At 31.5% G+C, this 20,519-nt stretch overlaps 2 protein-coding genes across 3 annotated transcripts in view; both read left to right on the top strand.

Moving 5' to 3' along the window:
• Positions 1-4,235: 4,235 nt before the first annotated feature.
• Positions 4,236-19,123, top strand: LOC127802393 (calmodulin-binding protein 60 B-like). Of its 2 annotated transcripts, none has more exons than XM_052338179.1 (8): positions 4,236-5,017; positions 5,097-5,160; positions 5,827-5,879; positions 6,443-6,924; positions 7,177-7,337; positions 7,433-7,627; positions 8,337-8,505; positions 18,508-19,123. In XM_052338179.1, the coding sequence occupies exons 1-8, from the start codon at positions 4,926-4,928 to the stop codon at positions 18,870-18,872; spliced, it is 1,581 nt and encodes a 526-aa protein (XP_052194139.1). In that variant the 5' UTR covers positions 4,236-4,925; the 3' UTR covers positions 18,873-19,123. The 2 variants fall into 2 exon arrangements, with proteins under 2 accessions (XP_052194139.1, XP_052194140.1); XM_052338180.1 differs by having other exon boundaries at positions 8,340-8,505.
• LOC127802391 (calmodulin-binding protein 60 B-like) overlaps positions 13,545-20,519 on the top strand; it is a 38,850-nt gene continuing 31,875 nt past the window's right edge. Inside the window, exons 1-3 of the mRNA XM_052338174.1 lie at positions 13,545-13,889; positions 14,159-14,193; positions 14,899-14,939. The gene's annotated coding sequence lies outside the window, so the exon portion shown is untranslated. The remainder of the gene's footprint in view (positions 13,890-14,158; positions 14,194-14,898; positions 14,940-20,519) is intronic.

Genomic DNA, 20,519 nt, shown 5'->3' on the forward strand with positions numbered 1-20,519 from the left:
AAATTTTTAAAATTAATTATCCACGACTTTACATATTTCTCCTGACAATCAATTACCACATTTAAGACAGATCAAATTCTTAAGAAAGTAACAAAAAAATAAAGTTAAAAAATAAAATTATAATATTTAAATTATATATAAAATTATAACATTTAAAAATATAAAAATAAATTTAAATTAATTAAACTATATATAAAATAAGAATAATTTAAATAATCAATTAATTATATAAATGATAATAATTAAATTTTTAAAATTGATTATCAATACATGATTTTACATATTTCTCCCGACAATCAATTATCATATTTAAGATAGATCAAATATTTAAGAAAGCAACAAAAAAAAAAGTTAAAAAATAAAATTATAACATTTAAGTTGTATATAAAATTATAACATTTAAATTTATAATAAAATATATTTAAATTAATTAAACTATATAAAATAAAGATAATTTAAATAATTAATTAATTATATAATTGATAATAATCAAATTTTCAAATTTAATTATACATACATGACGATACATATTTCTCCTAGCAATCAATTACCATATTTAAGATACGTCACATTTTTAAGAAAGCAACAAACAAAAATAAAGTTAAAAAATAAAATTATAACATTTAAAATTATAAAAAATAAATTTAAAATAATTAAACTATATATAAAATAAAGATAATTTAAATAATTAATTAATTATATAAATAATAATAATTAAAATTTTAAAATTGATTATCCATACATGACTTTACATATTCCTCTTAACAATTAATTATTACATTTAAGACAGATCACATTTTTAAGAAAGCAAAACAAAAAAATAAAGTTAAAAAATAAAATTATAACATTTAATTTATATATAAAATTATAAAAAAATAAATTTAAATTAATTAAACTATATATAAAATAAAAATAAAATAAAAAAATTACTTTGCAGTCGGTATTCGACGGTATTACCTAATATCTCAAGATTTCTCCTGATTTAAAAAAGTTTAATTTTTTTGTAATTTATTTCAATTAAAATTTTAAGTTAATATTTAAAAATTAATAATATGAATTAGATTTTGGTTCTTCATATACCAGCATGCTTACACATTCTTCAAACACTATTCAGTCATGAAAAAAACTATTTACATGTTTCAAGAACTATACGTTTTTTAGAAATCTAGTTTTGATAATAAAATATCAAAACATGATAAAATATAAAAAATAAATTTAAATTAATTTAAACTATATATAAAATAAGAATAATTTAAATAATTAATTAATTATATAAATAATAATAATCAAATTTTCAAAATTAATTATTCATACATGACTTTACATATTTCTCTTGAAAATCAATTACCATATTTAAGACAGATCAAATTTTTACAAAAGCAACAGGATAAATAAAGTTAAAAAATAAAATTATAACATTTAAGTTATATATAAAATTATAACATTTAAAATTTTAAATTATATAAAATAAATATAATTTAAACAATTAATTAATTATATAAATGATAATAATCAAAATTTCAAAATTAATTATACATACATGACTTTATATATTTTTCCTGTCAATCAATTACCACATTTAAGACATGTCACATTTTTAAGAAAGTAACAAACAAAAATAAAGTTAAAAAATAAAATTATAACATTTAAATTATATATAAAATTATAACATTTAAAATTATAAAAAAATAAATTTAAAATAATTAAACTATATATAAAATAAAGATAATTTAAATAAATAATTAATTATATAAATAATAATAATCAAAATTTTAAAATTAATTACCCATATATGACTTTACATATTCCTCGTAACATTCAATTATCACATTTAAGACATATTATATTTTTAAGAAAGCAATAAAAAAAATAAAATTATAACATTTAAGTTATATATAAAATTATAACATTTAAAATTATAAAACGATAAATTTAAATTAATTAAACTATATATAAAATAAAAATAAAATAAAAAATTTACTTGACAGTCGGTATTCGTCGGTATTACTTGATATATCAAGATTTCTCTCAATTTAAAAAAGTCTAATTTTTCTATAATTTATTTCAATTAAAATTTTATGTTAATATTTAAAAATTAGTAATATGAATTCGATCTTGGCTCTTCATATACCAGTATGCTTACACATTCTCCAAATACTATTCAGTCATGAAAAAAATCATTTATATGTTTCAAGAACTACACATTTTTCACAAATTTAGACTTAATTAATGACCTATAAAAATTCTATTTTGGATAAGAAAAAAATTTAAAAAAACATAATAAAATATAAAAATAGAAACTGGAAATGAGCGGGGAAAAAAATGACGGCTATTTTGTTATAATATATATAATATAGATATAGATATAGATTATATTCCTAATCAAAATAAATTTTATATTTTAAGGTGAAAAGAGTATAACGTGCATTTATTATCTCACTTTATTTTGTGTACATATAAAAGTACAAATGTTAAATTAACTAAAAAATATAGATATAGGAATGTAATAAAAATAATAAAAAATTTGAATTATCATATAAAAAATATTAAAATATATGAATTAAATTAATTTAAAAATTAAGTTATGATGTATAATAAAAATAATAAAAAATTTAAATAATCACACAAAAATGTGAAATTACAAAAATAAAATTATGAATTTAGCCAATCTCACAGTGTTGTAGTTTATGATTTTGTAAAGTACAATGATAAATTAGATCCTAGGTTTTCAAAATATGGTGTTTGATTTAATTTATTTTAAAATACAACAACTGACTTGACTCGATACCAAAATAACTTATTTAGCATTTCAATCTTATTTCTTTTATCCTAAACACAAAATTTTGAAATTAAAAAAGATTTTTTTAAAAATTGTGTGAAATTGATTAAATAAACAAGGCGTTAAATAAGCAGTAATACTATTTATACACTATATTTTGATATTATAGTGTATCAAAATAAGCCTAAAAGGACAAAATAAGTTTTGGGGATAAAAATGAGTAATTTTTCACTAATAAATGACATAAGTATTCCATAACACGTAAATTAGATAATTTTTATATTAAAAAATTCTTTCAAAAGTCATACAAAAATGATGGATATTATTTATAAAAAATTATAATTATTATAAGATCTCAAAATATCAAGTTAAATGTTATTTATGAGAATCGTAATTTAATAGATTTTATAATGTCAAAATATATGTTATTCATAAGAATTATAATTTTAGATGATTCAGAAAAAACTCTATACTCTTTTATAAATAAATAGACCTTGATTCAATCAAATATATATATTTAATATTAATTTTAATATAATATTTAATTATTCAATGTCTGAATTACGTATTAAAATATTTGTAAAAAATTTGTATACACTATCTAATTGTTATCTGTTTTTTGCAAATTTTAAATAATTCGACGACAATGTTTTAACTTTATAAATTTATTGGTGTTCCAACTACTACATTAGTAATTAATAATATTTTTAAATAAAATCATAGCAACTTCTAAAAAAATTATGAAGACAATAAAAATTACTTATAATTTCCGAAACAAGTGGTTGATAATTTTATTTATATTTAATAATAAGTACTACCAGAGCAAAGTCGAATAGCCCGTCCACCATCCCCCGCGGGCCGCCGCCGCCGCCTCTCCGGTAGCATCTCTTTGCGTTGTAGCTTCCGGAGACCGAGACCGACGGGTCAGTCAACGCAGTGAAGAGCTAAAAAAATCGCCAAAAATCAACAACTTCAAAGATTTGTAGAAAAAGCGAAGCACTGGCCGTGGCCGAGCTTCCATGAATTTTCATGGCGGCATTTTCCTGCCAGGTTCCTCCCCCTCCGGATGAATCAATCAGTTGGCCACTGAAGATCAACGGTACGGGCAATCCCAGTAAACAGAGGGACCCTTTCTTTGCCTTTTTCCACTTGGTGAGAGATCGATGGCCACAGGGTACCTCTGAAAATGGGCTTATGAATACACGAGATTTCTTCGCTTTATAACAATTCGTATTTATATGCTGCAATCTCACCATAATTTCGAAATGAGAATCCTTTGAGGACTCGAACTTATTTAACTTGTATATGTGTGTGTATTTTGCAGAGGATTAGAACTTTCTAAAGAGTATTTTATGCTGGGTACGTTGATTTGTCGTTCAATTTCAATCTGTCCTTTCACTCACCCCATAGACGCATCTCTCGCATTGCTGCAGCTTCCGCCAATCTTCTTGGCAAACACAGCCCATTTGCCATCGAATTGAATGGATGTTTCCTTCTCTACTGCTTCACTCACCCCATAGACGCGTCTCTCTCGCATTGCTGCAGCTTCCGCCAGTCTTCTTGGCAAACACAGCCCATTGAATTGAATAGATGTTTCCTTCTCTACTCTCTCTCTCTTCCACATTTGTCTGGTTTGATTGTATCCTTCCGGGTATATACTCAGCAGTACTGTGTGTGTGCCTTTTCCTTTTAGGCGGGCGGTTAGTCAGTCAGTTTGAGCGTAGTTTGCAGAATCTCAACTGGTTGTAGCCCGTAAATATTCATAAATTAATTGATTGGTCTGTGTTGTTTGATAACTTCGGTGAATCTAAATTATTAACGGAACAAACCCTGTAATTTCACAAGGAAGCCACGCCCATTCAATCCCACATATGTAAATTTGCTTGTTAGTGATGATTGGCTGACTTGTATGCCATCATAGTCGATGGCCTAGGCTAGTTTGCATGTCCTTCAATCTGTGCTTGACTTTTGAGACCAATGCTTGTTTACTTGAAGCTTCCACACAATTTCCCTGAAGAAGAACTCTGTTTGTCTATTTATAGCATATTAGCATGTTGACCTTAACCATTTTTGTGGTTACCTGAATTTGGATATTGGAATTTCTCGTTGTTTTTAACCTTTTAGTGTTTCATTTGTTTGGTGTTCGATGGAAATGAAATGGAACTCTAGTCATCAGGGGGATGATGATGGGTCTGAAGTTCCAGATCGAGAATCCAAACGACGATCTAGTTTGGCAGAGTGGGTGTTATGTATGGTAATGTTCACTGTGTTCTTTGTTCTTGATATGGTCTTTAATGTGTTTCTGGTATTGGTGCAGTGTTGTTGGAGATGCGATTCGACAGCGTGACCTGCAGAGGATGGAAGCCATGATGAGACGTGTGGTAGGATTACCATTCTCTTTCTTTCCTTTGAAGCCCCAACTCATATATTCATTTAGCATCCTTTTATTCCACTATTTTGAAAAGCTATTATATTCATTGTATTTATCAAGAAGACGAAAAGTTCTAAGTTAGTTGAAGTTTGGCCTTCTTACTTCTTCTAAGCTCGGTTATTGGAATTGACCTTGTCAAATTTTTTCCACAAAAGATGTCATATACTGAATAGTCAAGTATGTTGAGTTCCTGGATGTTATATGCGACTGCGAGTGAATGATAATACATGTGTGTGAATTGTATATTTTACAGGAATGTGTTATGCAAAATGAATTTGTATACAGAATTCTCATACAGAAATATGGGGCTCATTAATACCCGTGCATTAGTAAGGGTAAAACCGATCAAAATAGTTCACAATTATGGAAACCGCCTTTACACATTATTCTATATGAGTTTTTGGACAAAATTCCGTGTCAATCTCAATATTTTGTATTACTACAATGATTCTACACTAGTTTTCTTTTTTAACAAAATTCCATGTCGTCATTAATTTCCTACAATACCATAACAGCCTGGATGTCTGGGGGTTACAATGTGCTTTTTGATTTGTAATTGCTGTGTTGAACCACTTCGTAATGTCTATTCACTATTACTTATTTGTTTTACTGATAGGTACGGGAGGAAGTGGAGAAAATAGTTGCATCCTTTCATCATTCAAGTTCAAGGTAAATTGTTTATGCCATGTGAAGTATTTGTCCTACTACAGACTTTCTGAGTGATAAAATGTCATAGGGGTTCTTCTCTGATTGATACTTCCAGCCGCAAGGATTCAGGATTAGATCAAGTTTGTTTTATGGGATTATTCATAGTTGGTGACAGACTCTTAGGTATGAATCAGTGGCGGAGCCAAGAAAGAATTTTAGTCCGGGCCAAATTATAATTTTAGCCCTGGTCAAATTATAAAAATTATAATTATTTATAGTAATATATATAAAAAAATAAAAAAGTCAGCTGGGGCCTTGGCCCCAGCTGGCCAAAACGTGGCTCCGCCATTGGGTATGATATGAGTTATAAGGGCCTTATAGAAGATAAAACCATAACTGGCAAGCTAGAATTCATGTGGCCGGCCCCCAATAATGGGATTAAGGCTTCATATGTTGTTCTTGTGTTCATATTTATTGAATCATGTAGTTTTTTTTTTTTATAGTTGTGAAACTTGTAGTATTTTGAAACTTTTTGTCTGATTTTTCCTATCTGCAGTCTAAAACCTCGTGTTAACTTTTTGCAGATCATCATTTGATCCATCACAAAGAAGGGGTTTCCAATTGCATTTTGATGGCAAACTGCCTGTTACCCTGTACACTTGCAGCAGGATAGAATCTGAGGATAGGAAACCTGTTAAAATAGTTATATATGATGCTTCCAATAAAATTATAAGTGCTGGCCCTCCATCTTCAATGAAAGTTGAAATTGTGCCCCTTGATGGTGATTTTGGGGCTAATGATCAAGGGGAGTGGACTGAGCAGGAGTTCAATGCGAAGATTCTTCATGCAAGACAAGGCAAAAGGCAATTGGTGACTGGGAAATCAGTAATTAGATTGAGAAATGGTGTTGGGTATATTAATAATGTCAGCTTTACTGATAATTCAAGATGGATAAGAAATCAAAAGTTTAGATTAGGTGCAAGAGCTGTTTCAAGCAATTCCAATGAAGTCAGAATTAGAGAAGCTAGAAGTGAACCCTTCAGGGTAAAAGATCTCCGAGGAGAGTGTACGTCCTTCTTTGACTCTGTTTCCCCATTCACTTTTCATGGATAACTGATAACTCACTATGAAACGCACATTCATGATTCAACATCTTAAGGAATACACTAACATGTCTCCTCATCGTATCCAAATAACCTTTTGAAAAGAAATTATGATATTGTATGGAGTTATGTTCCTAAAAGAATTTTGATTCATCCATAAGCATGCTGCACTTTATTCTATGGAGCTATGTCACAAAGAGGTCATTTTCCTCCAGCTTATAAGAAACATCACCCTCCAAATTTGGGTGACGAAATATGGCGCTTGGAGAAAATATCAAAAGGCAGTGATTCCCGTAAAAGATTATCTGAAAATGGAATTACCACGATTCAGCACTTCCTGAAGGAATATTACATGGATCCATCTTCACTACGCGGGGTAAGGAACCCTCCCCTGCCTCTTTAAGTGGCATGTTTATATAGATAAACTGGTATACAAGAAGTACATCTAACCTCTTTCTGTGGAATTTCAAGTTACTTGGTCGTATCTCAGACAAGCGATGGAAGACAATCACAGAGCATGCTACTGCTTGCGTTCCAGATGATAAATTGTATACATACCACAGGGAAGGAGAAACACTTGTATTCAATTCCATCTTCAAGGTTGTAGGAGGGATCATTGGTGGCCAAATTTACCGCTCTTGTGATGAGCTCTATGCAGTCCATAAGGTGCGTTTTCCTAGCCTGAAGCTTATTTAAATACAATTGCACCAGCATTCTTTTCTCAGAACTACATAAATAGATATTTAAGTTATTTCCTGGTTGGTCGAACTGCTTGTGACGCAGAGGATACCTCTAGATACGTCTATAGGAAAAGATTTTCTTGTTAAACATCATGATGACATTATTTGCTAATTTACTGATCTGTTCTTGGGTTTCATGTTAAATTTGTTACCCTTGCCTTGAATCCTCTTGGTGAAAATGGGTGAACTTTTTAGGGTTTGAGCAATGATGCACTGGATAGTGAATGCAGAATCCCATCCGATGTGTGAACATCTGTTGCTTTGGAGGGATTGTTGGTACTGAGTTTAGATGCAGACATTTTTAAAGGATATTAGATGGTTTATTTTTATCTTGTTTATCTTTTGTTTTGAAGTTATTATCATATCGTTGGATTACATCTCTCTCTCTCTCTCTCAGCAATCTGATGAAATTGTTGTTTAGTACGTTAAAATGGGGAAAAACTACGTACAAAACGAGAGAAAAATAAATTCTTGTGTGGTGTTGTTTGACAAGGTATAGCCTTTTAGGTGCTCCTCTTTGATGACTTCTTAAGAGGTAAACTGCTCTTTTGTTTATGTTATCAGCAGTTTTATTGTATATGTTCCTAAGTTGCTGCCTTTTTGTTCAAATTTGATCAACTTCTCTTTTCTATTAGCAGGACTTGGTCGACAATATGACGAGACACGCTTACAAAAATATGAACGACTTCGTTCAACTTGATCAGCCATGGTTATTTCACTCACTACCATCAAACCTGCTAGCTGATCTATTTGCTAATCCAATTGCAAGCCTGCAGCATTCGAACTTTGCAGGACTAACTCAAGGTATGGAAATAAATTTTCTTTATATCTGTTCTAGGATGTGTCATGCTAGTAGAAGACCAATAGAGGCTCTTAAGAAATAGATAGAATGGAACAAGTATTTAGATAAAGAAGTTGAGGAAAGCTAAGAAAAACTTGGTGCGAGACTCTTCGGTATGATATAACTTGTAAATAAAAACAACTAACGAGCTATAATCCTTATAGCCATTGCATAACGGAATTAAGGCTTGACATGAACACTAGGCATTCCTATGTCAAATTCAGGAAGGCTAAATCCAAGTAATCTTGTATTGAAACGCTGACATGGCACTTTTCCATGGTGAAAAGGTTGTCCATTTTCTTTTCCACCAACTCTGATACAAGTTATTTCCGTGATTAATGCCTTAGTTGAGAGTTAGAATTCATGTATCCGACCCTCCATAGCCGGATAAAAGCTTGTATGGCTGCATGGCTCTATGGCTATATTTTCTTTATACTACCCAGGACCATATTCTTTTGTTTAGCAGATCAGCTGGATACACCGCCGGCTTCCAACCTTTTCGCTTCACCGGAATATACTAATGTCGCACAAGATTACAGTTTGGCGGGAGGTTCTGCAGATCCGTATTTTCACCCGACGGCAACCAGTTTCTGGAACAATTATTGTTTTCCGTCGATGCAGATCGGTGAGAATAATCAGGCAGAAACATCAACTTGGGAAAGGAACGGATTGTTCTCTACTCCAAGCTGTGGAGGAGCAGGTGGGATTCTGTCTCCAAAGAGTGGAAGACCCAAAGCTAGGTGGTTTATGGTTCGCGCGGCCTTGAAGTGGGTTATGTCAAGGTGTGGCCGGCAACGCCTTTGTGGCTGAATTTCTAGACTGTAGTCAGTCAAGGGCAAGCTTTGATAGCAATAGTGAGATTGTCCTTTTATGATTAAAGATCACGAGAAGTTCGAGTTATAAAAGTAATTAATATCTTTGTAACGAGGTGAGGAAAATGTTGTGTACAAGTACGACTACTTGTACACAACATTTTCCGACCTTAACAAAGTTTTAGGATCATATTATGTAAAGCAAGCCACCAACTCCTTCTAGGAATATGTAAATTTTATGTTTGGAGTATCAATTGTTTGAAATGTAAGGTTAATTATGTATGAAAAATGACTTTGTTTCACCTTCAATTTTGGTGCTTATACTTTAAAGAATAAGATATTAGATTTATCTTAGTACATTGTGCCATATTGATGTAGGTCACGAATGAGCGAACGATTTGGTGTTCGATTCGATAAAAATTTACTCGAGTTTATTTATTAATATAAACGAGTTGAGTTTGAGCTTAATTTTGAAACTCAATTTGTAAACAAGCTGAATTTAGGCTCAGTAAAAGTCGACTAGTTAAAACTCATGAATATGTTTGATTAGAGCATTGTAAATACTAATATGTTCAATTAGAGGGTTGTAAACATATTTGATTAAAAGTTTGAGAATAGTTTATGAACAATTTCGTTTATAAATGCATTAATACATTTATTTATAATATATAAATATATTATTTAACATAAAATTTTTAAAATATTATAATAGTATAATTAAATTAAATATGTTTAAAATTATTATATATATATATTAATTTAATCATTTAACAGAATATAATATATGTATATATAATAAAGCAAAATAACAAATTAAATTTGAACAAAATAACAAGTTTTGGCTAATCCGAGCCTCTTGGATATCCTGAACTTTAAGACTCGAGCTGAGCTAAAGTCTAGAAACTAGCTCATGACTCGAGCTTGAGCTTAGTGATGCTCAGCTCAACTCGATTCAATTGCATTCTTAATTTATGATTGTATTGGATAATATCAATTATCATTTCTATATATATGTAAATTAATATATGAATCATAAAAAATATTTATAAATATACAATATAAATTTTCACACAAAATAACATTATAGAGACTTAAAATTATTTAGCCTTTTGAGAGAGATTTTATTTCACCAAACAAAATTATTTGAGTTTTATCTTTAAAAGAATTTCATAATATCTTATAATTCACATATATTATTTTGTTTCGAATCAATTTTTGATGTTAGAAGATACGGATAATATCTCTAGTAACTTTAGTAGAATACGATACATACAATGAGTATCAATACATATTTTTTTCCTAAAATAAACATCATATGAAAAAGATACTCATAATTACCTTAAATGATATTTTCTATAAACAAGTGTGCTAGTCACTTGCTTTTGTAATAATGACATGCCCATAATGACCTTTGATTTGCTAGTATAACTTAATAAATTAACTTTAATACTAATTAGCCATGCAAATAGCCTCATTAGAAAAGTTTCATATTCAAATCAATAACTACGTGTATCTTAGTTTCTCAATTGAGTGGCCCTTAATTTATTGACCCCTACTAACCCTTACCTTGAGTATCTTTGTCTTAAACTTTCAACCTAAGCCTCCATCATGCACAATGCACTTAGATTCTCAATTGCTACTCAAACTCAATTAGTTGAGATTGTGTGTGCTTTTTGTATAGTCCTTATTTTATATTCTTGTCAATCAATGTTCATGATGTGGTCGACCAAACTCCCATTCTACCACCACTTATATAGGCAAGTAACCTTCCCCTCGTTTTATAAGATTTGGGGTGATGGCGATCATGGGATTGCGAGCACATGTTCCTCAAGAAACAACAAAAAGTGAGACAAGTTCTATGGGGCTAGGCCTTAATAGTGATGTGTTCCAACTTCCACATTTTTAATATATTTGTAGTTAGGACCCAAAGTTCTTAAAAATGCAATTGTTATTGTAGGCCCTCAATTTACGCTGCCTTCTTGATGTGTAGATGACTTGGGTATGCTAGTGTTGACTTTGGCTCTCTTGACACATCCCATTCAATCTGAGCGTCAATCTCCTCAGGCCTTATCGAAACTCTTCCATTTCCTTAGTTTAACATTGTTAAATTCAATAAGTTTGAAAGTCCCAATTAAATCCATTGCCAACAAAAGCTTCCCATGCATTAAATGTTGTCACAACACTTAACATTCCCCATTCACATCAATGTAGTGTAATGCACAAGTAACCCCCATTTTAAACCATTATCATACACAAAATAAATCATCCTTACTTTTCAAATATAAAGGCTATTATTTTCTTATAATCTCATTCCCAATCCTTATTTCTTTTTACTTTCTAACCTATGCACGTTGCATGCACTTGGATTCTCAATTGCTACTCTAACTCAATTAGGTGATAAGCCATGTAAGTCAGACAATATTTAGAGTATTTGAGATATTGTGTGAGTGCTTTTTTCTTGTTCGTTCCTCATTTTATATCATCTTTAGTTACATCTTTATGGAGTGGTGTGGTCGACCAACTCCTGTCCCCACCTATAAAGGCTAGTAACCACCCTTTTATTTTATAAGATAAAGGATGATGATTATTATGGGATTGTGGGTGTATGCTTAAGACGTGACGTAATGTGAGATAAGTTCCATATATGGTAAGTACTGAGTTGGTTCGATTGATTTTTAATCAATTCAATTATAAAATTCAAAAAAATAAAATGATTGAAATGGCATGTATAATCACCAAAATTGAATTAAATTGTTATATTTTTCTAATTAACGGATTAACCTATTTTAACTTAGAATTTTGAATTAATTAATTTTTTAAATCAAAATAATAATTTTAAATTACAACAACTAACTTGACTTCATACCAAAATAACTTATTTGGCATTCAACCTTATTTCTTTCATCCTAAACATGAAATTTTGAAATTAGAAATGAATTTTTTAAAATTTTGCAAAATTGATTAAATAAATAAAGCTTTAAATAAGTGGTAATACTATTTATACACTATATTTTGATACTATAGTTGATATTCACAAAATTATAAATATTTTTTAAAGTATTGTGTCATATGTAATCATTAAAATACCAAAAGGTGTAATTTTCCTTTAATCGGGGGAAAAGAATATTGCACAATACATAAACTAGATAATTTTGACATTCGAAAATTCTTTCAATAGTCATACGAAAATAATAAATATTACTCATAAAGAATTTTAATTTTAATAAGATCTCAAAATATTAAAATAAATGTTATCTGTAAAAATTTTAATCTAATAGATTTTAGAATGTTGAGACAAAGGTTAATCATAAGAATTCTAATTTTAGGAAATTCAGGGAAACTCCATATTCTTTTATAAATAAACAGACCCTCATTTTATGAAATGTATATCTCTAATACTAGTTTCAATACGGCATTCAAGTTTTCAATGTCTAATTTAAGCATCATAATGTTTATACAGAGATTTTCCTACATCATTTGATCATTCTTTTTCTTGCAGATTTTAGACAATTTGACTATGACATTTTTACTTTATTAATTTAATGTGGTATTTGAGCAACAATATTAAGTAATTAATAATATTTTTAAATAAAATTAGAGCTACATCTAAAAAATTATGAACACACTAAAAATTACTTATAATTTCTTAAACAAGTAGTTGATAATTTACAAAGAAGTACTATTTATTTATTAAAAATACTTATACTTTTATATGTGTTAAAATAAAATAAAAAATATTATACCACGTGTACTACTTTGATAAATAAACTTTATAAACTAACAAACTAATGTGAAACACATAAATTTATAATAATTTTATTTATATTTAATAATAAGTGTTATTGGAGAGACAACTACAATGGAGGGTGGACAATCTGGTTGACTTTGCTAGTATTTAAAGTACAGTAAAATTTTTATCAATTAAACATTAATTTATAATTTATTTTTATTAAAATTTAATATTTTTATTAATTTTATTTATATTATTCACAACATGCATATTTTAATATTTTTGTTAAGTTTTAATATTATATTAATTTAAATACATAATTATATAAATATTATTTTAAAATATATTTATTTAAATATATTATTAATTTAAATGCTAGTGAACTTTTAACTTTACAAATCTTATTACCTCTTTAAAAAAAACAAAAGGTAAGCCAAACAGCTCTTAAAGGAGGGTAAAGTCGAATAGGCCGTCCACATCCTCTGCGGGCCTCCGCCGCCGTCTCTCCGGTGGCATCTCTTTGCGTTGTAGCTTCCGGAGACCGAGACCGACGGGTCAGTCAGCGCAGTGAAGAGCTAAAAAAATAGCCAAAAATCAACAACTTCAAAGATTTGTAGAAAAAGCGAAGCACTGGCCGTGGCCAACCTTCCATGAATTTTCATGGCGGCATTTTCCTGCCAGGTTCCTCCCCCTCCGGATGAATTAATCAGTTGGCCACTGAAGATCAACGGTACGGGCAATCCCAGTAAACAAAGGGACCCTTTCTTTGCCTTTTTCCACTCGGTGAGAGATCGATGGCCACAGGGTACGGCTGAAAATGGGCTTATGAATATATGAGATTTCGAGGCTGTTTGGCTTAGCGGTTTGACCGCGTATAAGCCATTTATGCAGCGGATCCGCTGCGCTGGATTTGTGCTTAAGTGTTTGGCTTAGGATTTTAGCTTATACGCTTTGCCACTTACTTCGCTTTATAACAATTCGTATTTATATGCTGCAATCTTACCATAATTTCGAAAAGAGAATCCTTTGACGACTCGAACTTATTTAACTTGTATATGTCTGTGTATTTTGCAGAGGATTAGAACTTTCTAAAGAGTATTTTATGCTGGGTACGTTGATTTGTCGTTCAATTTCAATCTATCCTTTCACTCACCCCATAGACGCGTCTCTCGCATTGCTGCAGCTTCCGCCAATCTTCTTGGCAAACACAACCCATTTGCCATCGAATTGAATGGATGTTTCCTTCTCTACTGCTTCTCTCTCTCTCTCTCTCTTCCACATTTGTCTGGTTTGATTGTATCCTTCCGGGTATATACTCAGCAGTACTGTGTGTGTGCCTTTTCCTTTTCAGCAGTTAGTCAGTCAGTTTGAGTGTAGTTTGCAGAATCTCAACTGGTCGTAGCCCGCATAAATTCATAAATTAATTGATTGGTCTATGTTGTTTGATAACTTCGGTGAATCTAAATTCTTAACGGAAAAAACCCTGTAATTTCACAAGGAAGCCACGCCCACTCAGTCCCACAAATGTAAATTTGCTTGTTAGTGATGATTGGCTGACTTGTATGCCATGATAGTTGATGGCCTAGGCTAGTTTGCATGTCCTTCAATCTGTGCTCGACTTTTGAGACCAATGCTTGTTTACTTGAAGCTTCCACACAATTTCCCTGAAGAAGAACTCTGTTTGTCTATTTATAGCATGTTGACCTTCACCATTTTTGTGGTTACCTGAATTTGGATATTGGAATTTCTCGTTGTTTTTAACCTTTTAGAGTTTCATTTGTTTGGTGTTCGATGGAAATGAAATGGAACTCTAGTCATCAGGGGGATGATGATGGGTCTGAAGTTCCAAATCGAGAATCCAAACGACGATATAGTTTGGCAGGGTGGGTGTTATATATGGTAGTGTTCACTGTGTTCTTTGTTCTTGATCTGGTTTTTAATGGGTTTCTGATATTGGTGCAGTGTTGATGGAGATGCGCCACAGCATGAACTGCAGAAGATTTTAGCATCCTTCGAAGCCATGGCGAGACGTGTGGTAGGATTACATTCTCTTTCCTTCAAAGCCCCAACTCATATATTCATTTTAGCATCCTTTTATTCCACTATTTTGAAAAGCTATTATATTCAATTGTATTTATCAAGAAGACGAAAAGTTCTAAGTTAGTTGAAGTTTGGCCTTCTAACTTCTTCTAAGCTCGGTTATTGGAATTGACCTTGTCAAATTTTTTCCACAAAGGATGTCATATACTGAACAGTATGTTGAGTTCCTGGATGTTATATGCGACTGCGAGTGAATGATAATACAAGTGTGTAAATTGTATAATTTACAGGAATGTGTTATGCAAAATGAATTTGTATACAGAATTATGGGGCTCATTAATACCCATGCATTAGTAAGGGTAAAACCGATCAAAATAATTCACAATTATGGAAACCGCCTTTACACATTATTCTATATGAGTTTTTGGACAAAATTCTGTGTCAATCTCAATATTTTGTATTACTACAATGATTCTACACTAGTTTTCTTTTTTAACAAAATTCCATGTCATGATTAATTTCCTATAATACCATAACAACTTGGATGTCTGGGGGTTTATAATGTGCTTTTTGATTTGTAATTGCTGTGTTGAACCACTTCGTAATGTCTATTCACTATTACTTATTTGTTTTACTGATAGGTACGGGACGAATTGCAGAGAATACTTCCATCCTTTCTTCATTCAAGTTCAAGGTAAATTGTTTATGCCATGTGAAGTATTTGCCCTACAGACTTTCTGAGTGATAAAATGTCCTAGGACTTCTTCTCTGATTGATACTTCCAGCCACAAGGATTTGGATTAGATCAAGTTTGTTTTATGGGATTATTCATAGTTGGTGACAGACTCTTAGGTATGATATGAGTTATAAGGGCCTTATAGAAGATAAAACCATAACTGGCAAGGTAGAATTCATGTGGCCGGCCCCCAATAATGGGATTATGGCTTGATATGTTGTTCTTGTGTTTTTATTGAATCATGTAGTTCTTTTTTTTTTTTTTTAAGTTGTGGAAGTTGTAGTATTTTGAAACTTTTTGTCTGATTTGTCCTATCTGCAGCCTAAAACCTCATGTTAACTTGTTGCACATCATCATTTGATCCATCACAAAGAAGGGGTTGCCAATTGCATTTTGATGGCAAACTGCCTACTACCCTGTACACTTGCAGCAGGATAGAATCTGAGGATAGTAAACCTGCTAAAATAGTTATATTTGATGCTTCCAAGGAAATTATAAGTGCTGGCCCTCTATCTTCAATGAAGGTTGAAATTGTGCCCCTTGATGGTGATTTTGGGGCTAATGATCAAGGGGAGTGGACTGAGCAGGAGTTGAATGCAAAGATTCTTCATGCAAGAGAAGGCAAAAGACAATTGGTGACTGGGAAATCAGTAATTAGATTGAGAAATGGTGTTGGGTATGTTAATAATGTCAGCTTTACTGATAATTCAAGATGGATAAGAAGTCAAAAGTTTAGATTAGGTGCAAGAGCTGTTTCAAGCAATTCCAATGAAGTCAGAGTTAGAGAAGCTAGAAGTGAACCCTTCAGGGTAAAAGATCTCCGAGGAGAGTGTACGTCCTTCTTTGACTCTGTTTCCCCATTCACTTTTCATGGATAACCGATAACTCACTATGAAACGCACATTCATGATTCAACATCTTAAGGAATACACTAACATGTCTCCTCATCGTATCCAAATAACCTTTTGAAAAGAAATTATGATATTCTCTGGAGCTATATATGTTCCTAAAAGAATTTTGATTCATCCATAAGCATGCTGCACTTTATTCTATTGTGCTATGTCACGAAAAGGTCATTTTCCTCCAGCTTATAAGAAACATCACCCTCCAAATTTGGGTGACGAAATATAGCGCTTGGAGAAAATATCAAAAGACGGTGTTTCCCATAAAAGGTTATCCAAAAATGGAATTACCACTATTGAGCACTTCCTGAGGTTATATTACATGGATCGATCTTCACTGCGCGAGGTAAGGAACTCTCCCCTGCCTCTTAAGTGGCATGTTTATATAGATAAACTGGTATACAAGAAGTACATCTAACCTCTTTCTGTGGAATTTCAAGTTTCTTGATCATATCTCAGACAAGCAATGGAAGACAATCACAGAGCATGCTACTGCTTGCGTTCCAGATGAAAAATTGTATACATACGACAGGGAAGGAGAAACGCTTGTATTCAATTCTGTCTTCAAGGTTGTAGGAGTCACCTTTGATGGCCAATATTACCACTCTCTCGATGAGCTTGATGCAGTCCATAAGGTGCGTTTTCCTAGCCTGAAGCTTATTTAAATACAATTGCACCACCATTCTTTTCTCAGAACTACATAAATAGATATTTGTTTTGAAGTTATTTCCAGGTTGGTCGAACTGCTTGTGATGCGGAGGATACCTCAAGATGTGTCTATAGGAAAAGATTTTCATGTTAAACATCATGATGACATTATTTGCTAATTTACTGATCTGTTCTTGGGTTTCATGTTAAATTTGTTACCCTTGCCTTGAATCCTCTTGGTGAAAATGGGTGAACTTTTTAGGGTTTAAGCAATGATGCACTGGATAGGGTTTGAGCAATGATGCACTTAAGAAGTAAACTGCTCTTTTGTTTCTGTTATCAGCAGTTTTATTGTATATCTTTTGCGATGTTCCTAAGTTGCTGCCTTTTCGTTCAAATTTGATCAACTTGTCTTTTCTATTATCAGGACTTGGTCGAGAAGATGGCGAGTCACGCTTACAAAAATATGAATGACTTCGTTCAACTTGATCAGCCATTGTTATTTCCCTCACTACCATCAAACCTGCTAGCTGATCTATTTGCTAATCCAAGTGCAGGCCTGCATCATTCGAACTCTGCAGGACTAAATCAAGGTATGGAAAACAAATTTTCTTAGACTGTCCTAGGATGCAACATATTAGTAGAAGACTAATAGAGACTCTTACGAGAAATAAATAGAATGGAACAAGTGTTTAGATAAAGAAGTTGAGAAAGGCTAAGAAAAACTTGGTGCGAGACTCTTCGTTATGATATAACTTATAAACAAAAACAACTAACGAGCTATAATTCATATAGCCATCGCATAATGGAATTAAGGCTTGACATGAACACTAGGCATTCCCATCTCAAATTCACAAAGGCTAAATCCAAGTAATCTTGTATTGAAATGCAGACATAGCACTTTTCCATGGTGAAAAGATTGTCCATTTTCTTTTCCATCTACTCTGATACAATTAATTTCCAGGATTAATGCCTTAGTTGAGAGTTAGAATTCATGCATCCGACCCTCCATAGCCGCATAGAAGCTTGTATGGCTGCATGGCTCTATGGCTATATTTTCTTTGTACTACTCAGGAGCATATTCTTTTGTTTAGCAGATCAGCTGGATATACCGCTGGCTTCCAACCTTTTCGCTTCACCGGAACATACTGATGCCGCACAAGATTACAGTTTGCCGGAAAGTTCTGTGGCGCCATATTTTCACCCGACGGCAACCAGTTTATGCAACAATTGGCCTCCGTGGATGCAGATCGGTGAGAATTATGAGGTAGAAACATCAACTTGGGAAAGAAACGGATGGTTCTCTAGTCCAAGCCGTGGAGGAGCAGGTGGGATTATGTCTCCAAAGAGTGGAAGACCCAAAGCTAGGTGGTTTATGGTTCGCGCTGCCTTGAAGTGGGTGATGTCAAGGTGTAGTCTAGGGGCGAGCTTTGATAGCAATAGTAAGATTGTCCTCCTGTGATTCAAGGTCACGAGAAGTTTGACTTATGAAAATAACATCTTTGTAACAAGGTAAGGAAAGTGTCGTGTACAAATACGACTATCTTTCAACCTTAACAAAGTTTAGGATCGGATTATGTCAAGTAAGCCACCGGCTCTTTCTAGGAATATGCAAATTTTATATTCATAGTATCAATGGTTTAAAATGTGTAAATTATTTCTTTGTAAAGTAAGGTTAATTATGTATGAAAAATGACTTTGCTTGGCCTTCAATTTCGGTGCTTAATTGTGAATACTTTATGGAATAAGATATTAAATTTGTATTAATAGATTATGGTATATTTATGCAGGATCGTAAATGAGTCGAGTCGTTTGCGAACGGTTCGATATTTAACTCAACAAAAAATTGTTCGAGTTTGTTTGTTCAGATAAATGAATTGAGTTTGTGTTTAATTTTGAAATTCGATTTGTAAACAAGTCGAATTTAAATTTAGTAAAACTCAATTTGTTAAAGCTTGTAAATATATTTGGTTAAAAGTTTGTGAATACTAATAGATTCAATTAGAGGGTCGCAAACATATTTTATTAGAAGTTTATGAATATTAATAAATTTGATTAGAAAATGTTAAACATGCTTAATTTGAAGTATGCGAATAATTTTATTTATAAATATATTTATTTATAATTTTTTAAATATATTATGTATACACTATATTTTGATATTATGTTGATATTCACAAAATTTTAAATATTTTTTTTAAGTATTGTGACATATGTAATCATTAAAAAAAAAAAAAAAAAAACCTAAAAGGCCAAAATAAGTCTTGAGGATAAAAAGGTTTCAATGTTTTATAAATTTACATATTTAATACGATATTCAAGCATTCAAAATTTGACTTAAATATTAAAGTATTTATGTAAATATTTTTTTATATCATTTGATCGTTATTTTTCTTACAATAATTTGACGGCAATTTTTTACTTTAAAAATTTACTTTGGTGTTTGCCACTGAGGATTAGAACTTTGTAAAGAGTATTTTATGCTTGCTGGGTACGTACGTTGATTTGTGGTTCAATTTCAATCTATCCCTCCACTCACCACCATATATAGACGCGTCTCTCTCGCATTGCTGCAGCTTCCGCCACTCTTCTTGGCAAACACTGCACATTTGCCATCGAATTGAATGGATGTTTCCTTCTCTACTGCTTCTCTCTCTCTCTTCCACATGCATTTGTCTGGTTTGATTGTGTGTGCCGTTTCCTTTAATTACGCGGTTAGTCAGTCGGCTTGAATGTAGTTTGCAGAATCTCAAGTGATTTCATGTAAGTCACAAATAGCACACAAGTATACGCGATTAAGATAAGTAAAATGATGAGAAAAGATAATTTTTATAAAAATTGATAACTAAATCTTTTAATTACTAAAATTAATCACAATTAACTATATTTGAATAATTAATTAGTTAAAGAAATTAAACCCTAAATTGTGCAACTAGAAAGAAAAAAAAATTAAACAACTAACAATTACTTAAATTTTAAAGAATTAAAATTTAATTGATTAAAATTTAAATTTTTCTAAATTCAACCAGCAAATCCACTTTATCGAACTAAATCAATCTTGGTTGATTAGGTTACGTACTATGCCAATCAAACACACTAATTTATTTAT

The sequence above is a fragment of the Diospyros lotus genome, chromosome 5 (assembly GCF_014633365.1).
Source record: "Diospyros lotus cultivar Yz01 chromosome 5, ASM1463336v1, whole genome shotgun sequence".
NCBI lineage: Eukaryota > Viridiplantae > Streptophyta > Magnoliopsida > Ericales > Ebenaceae > Diospyros > Diospyros lotus.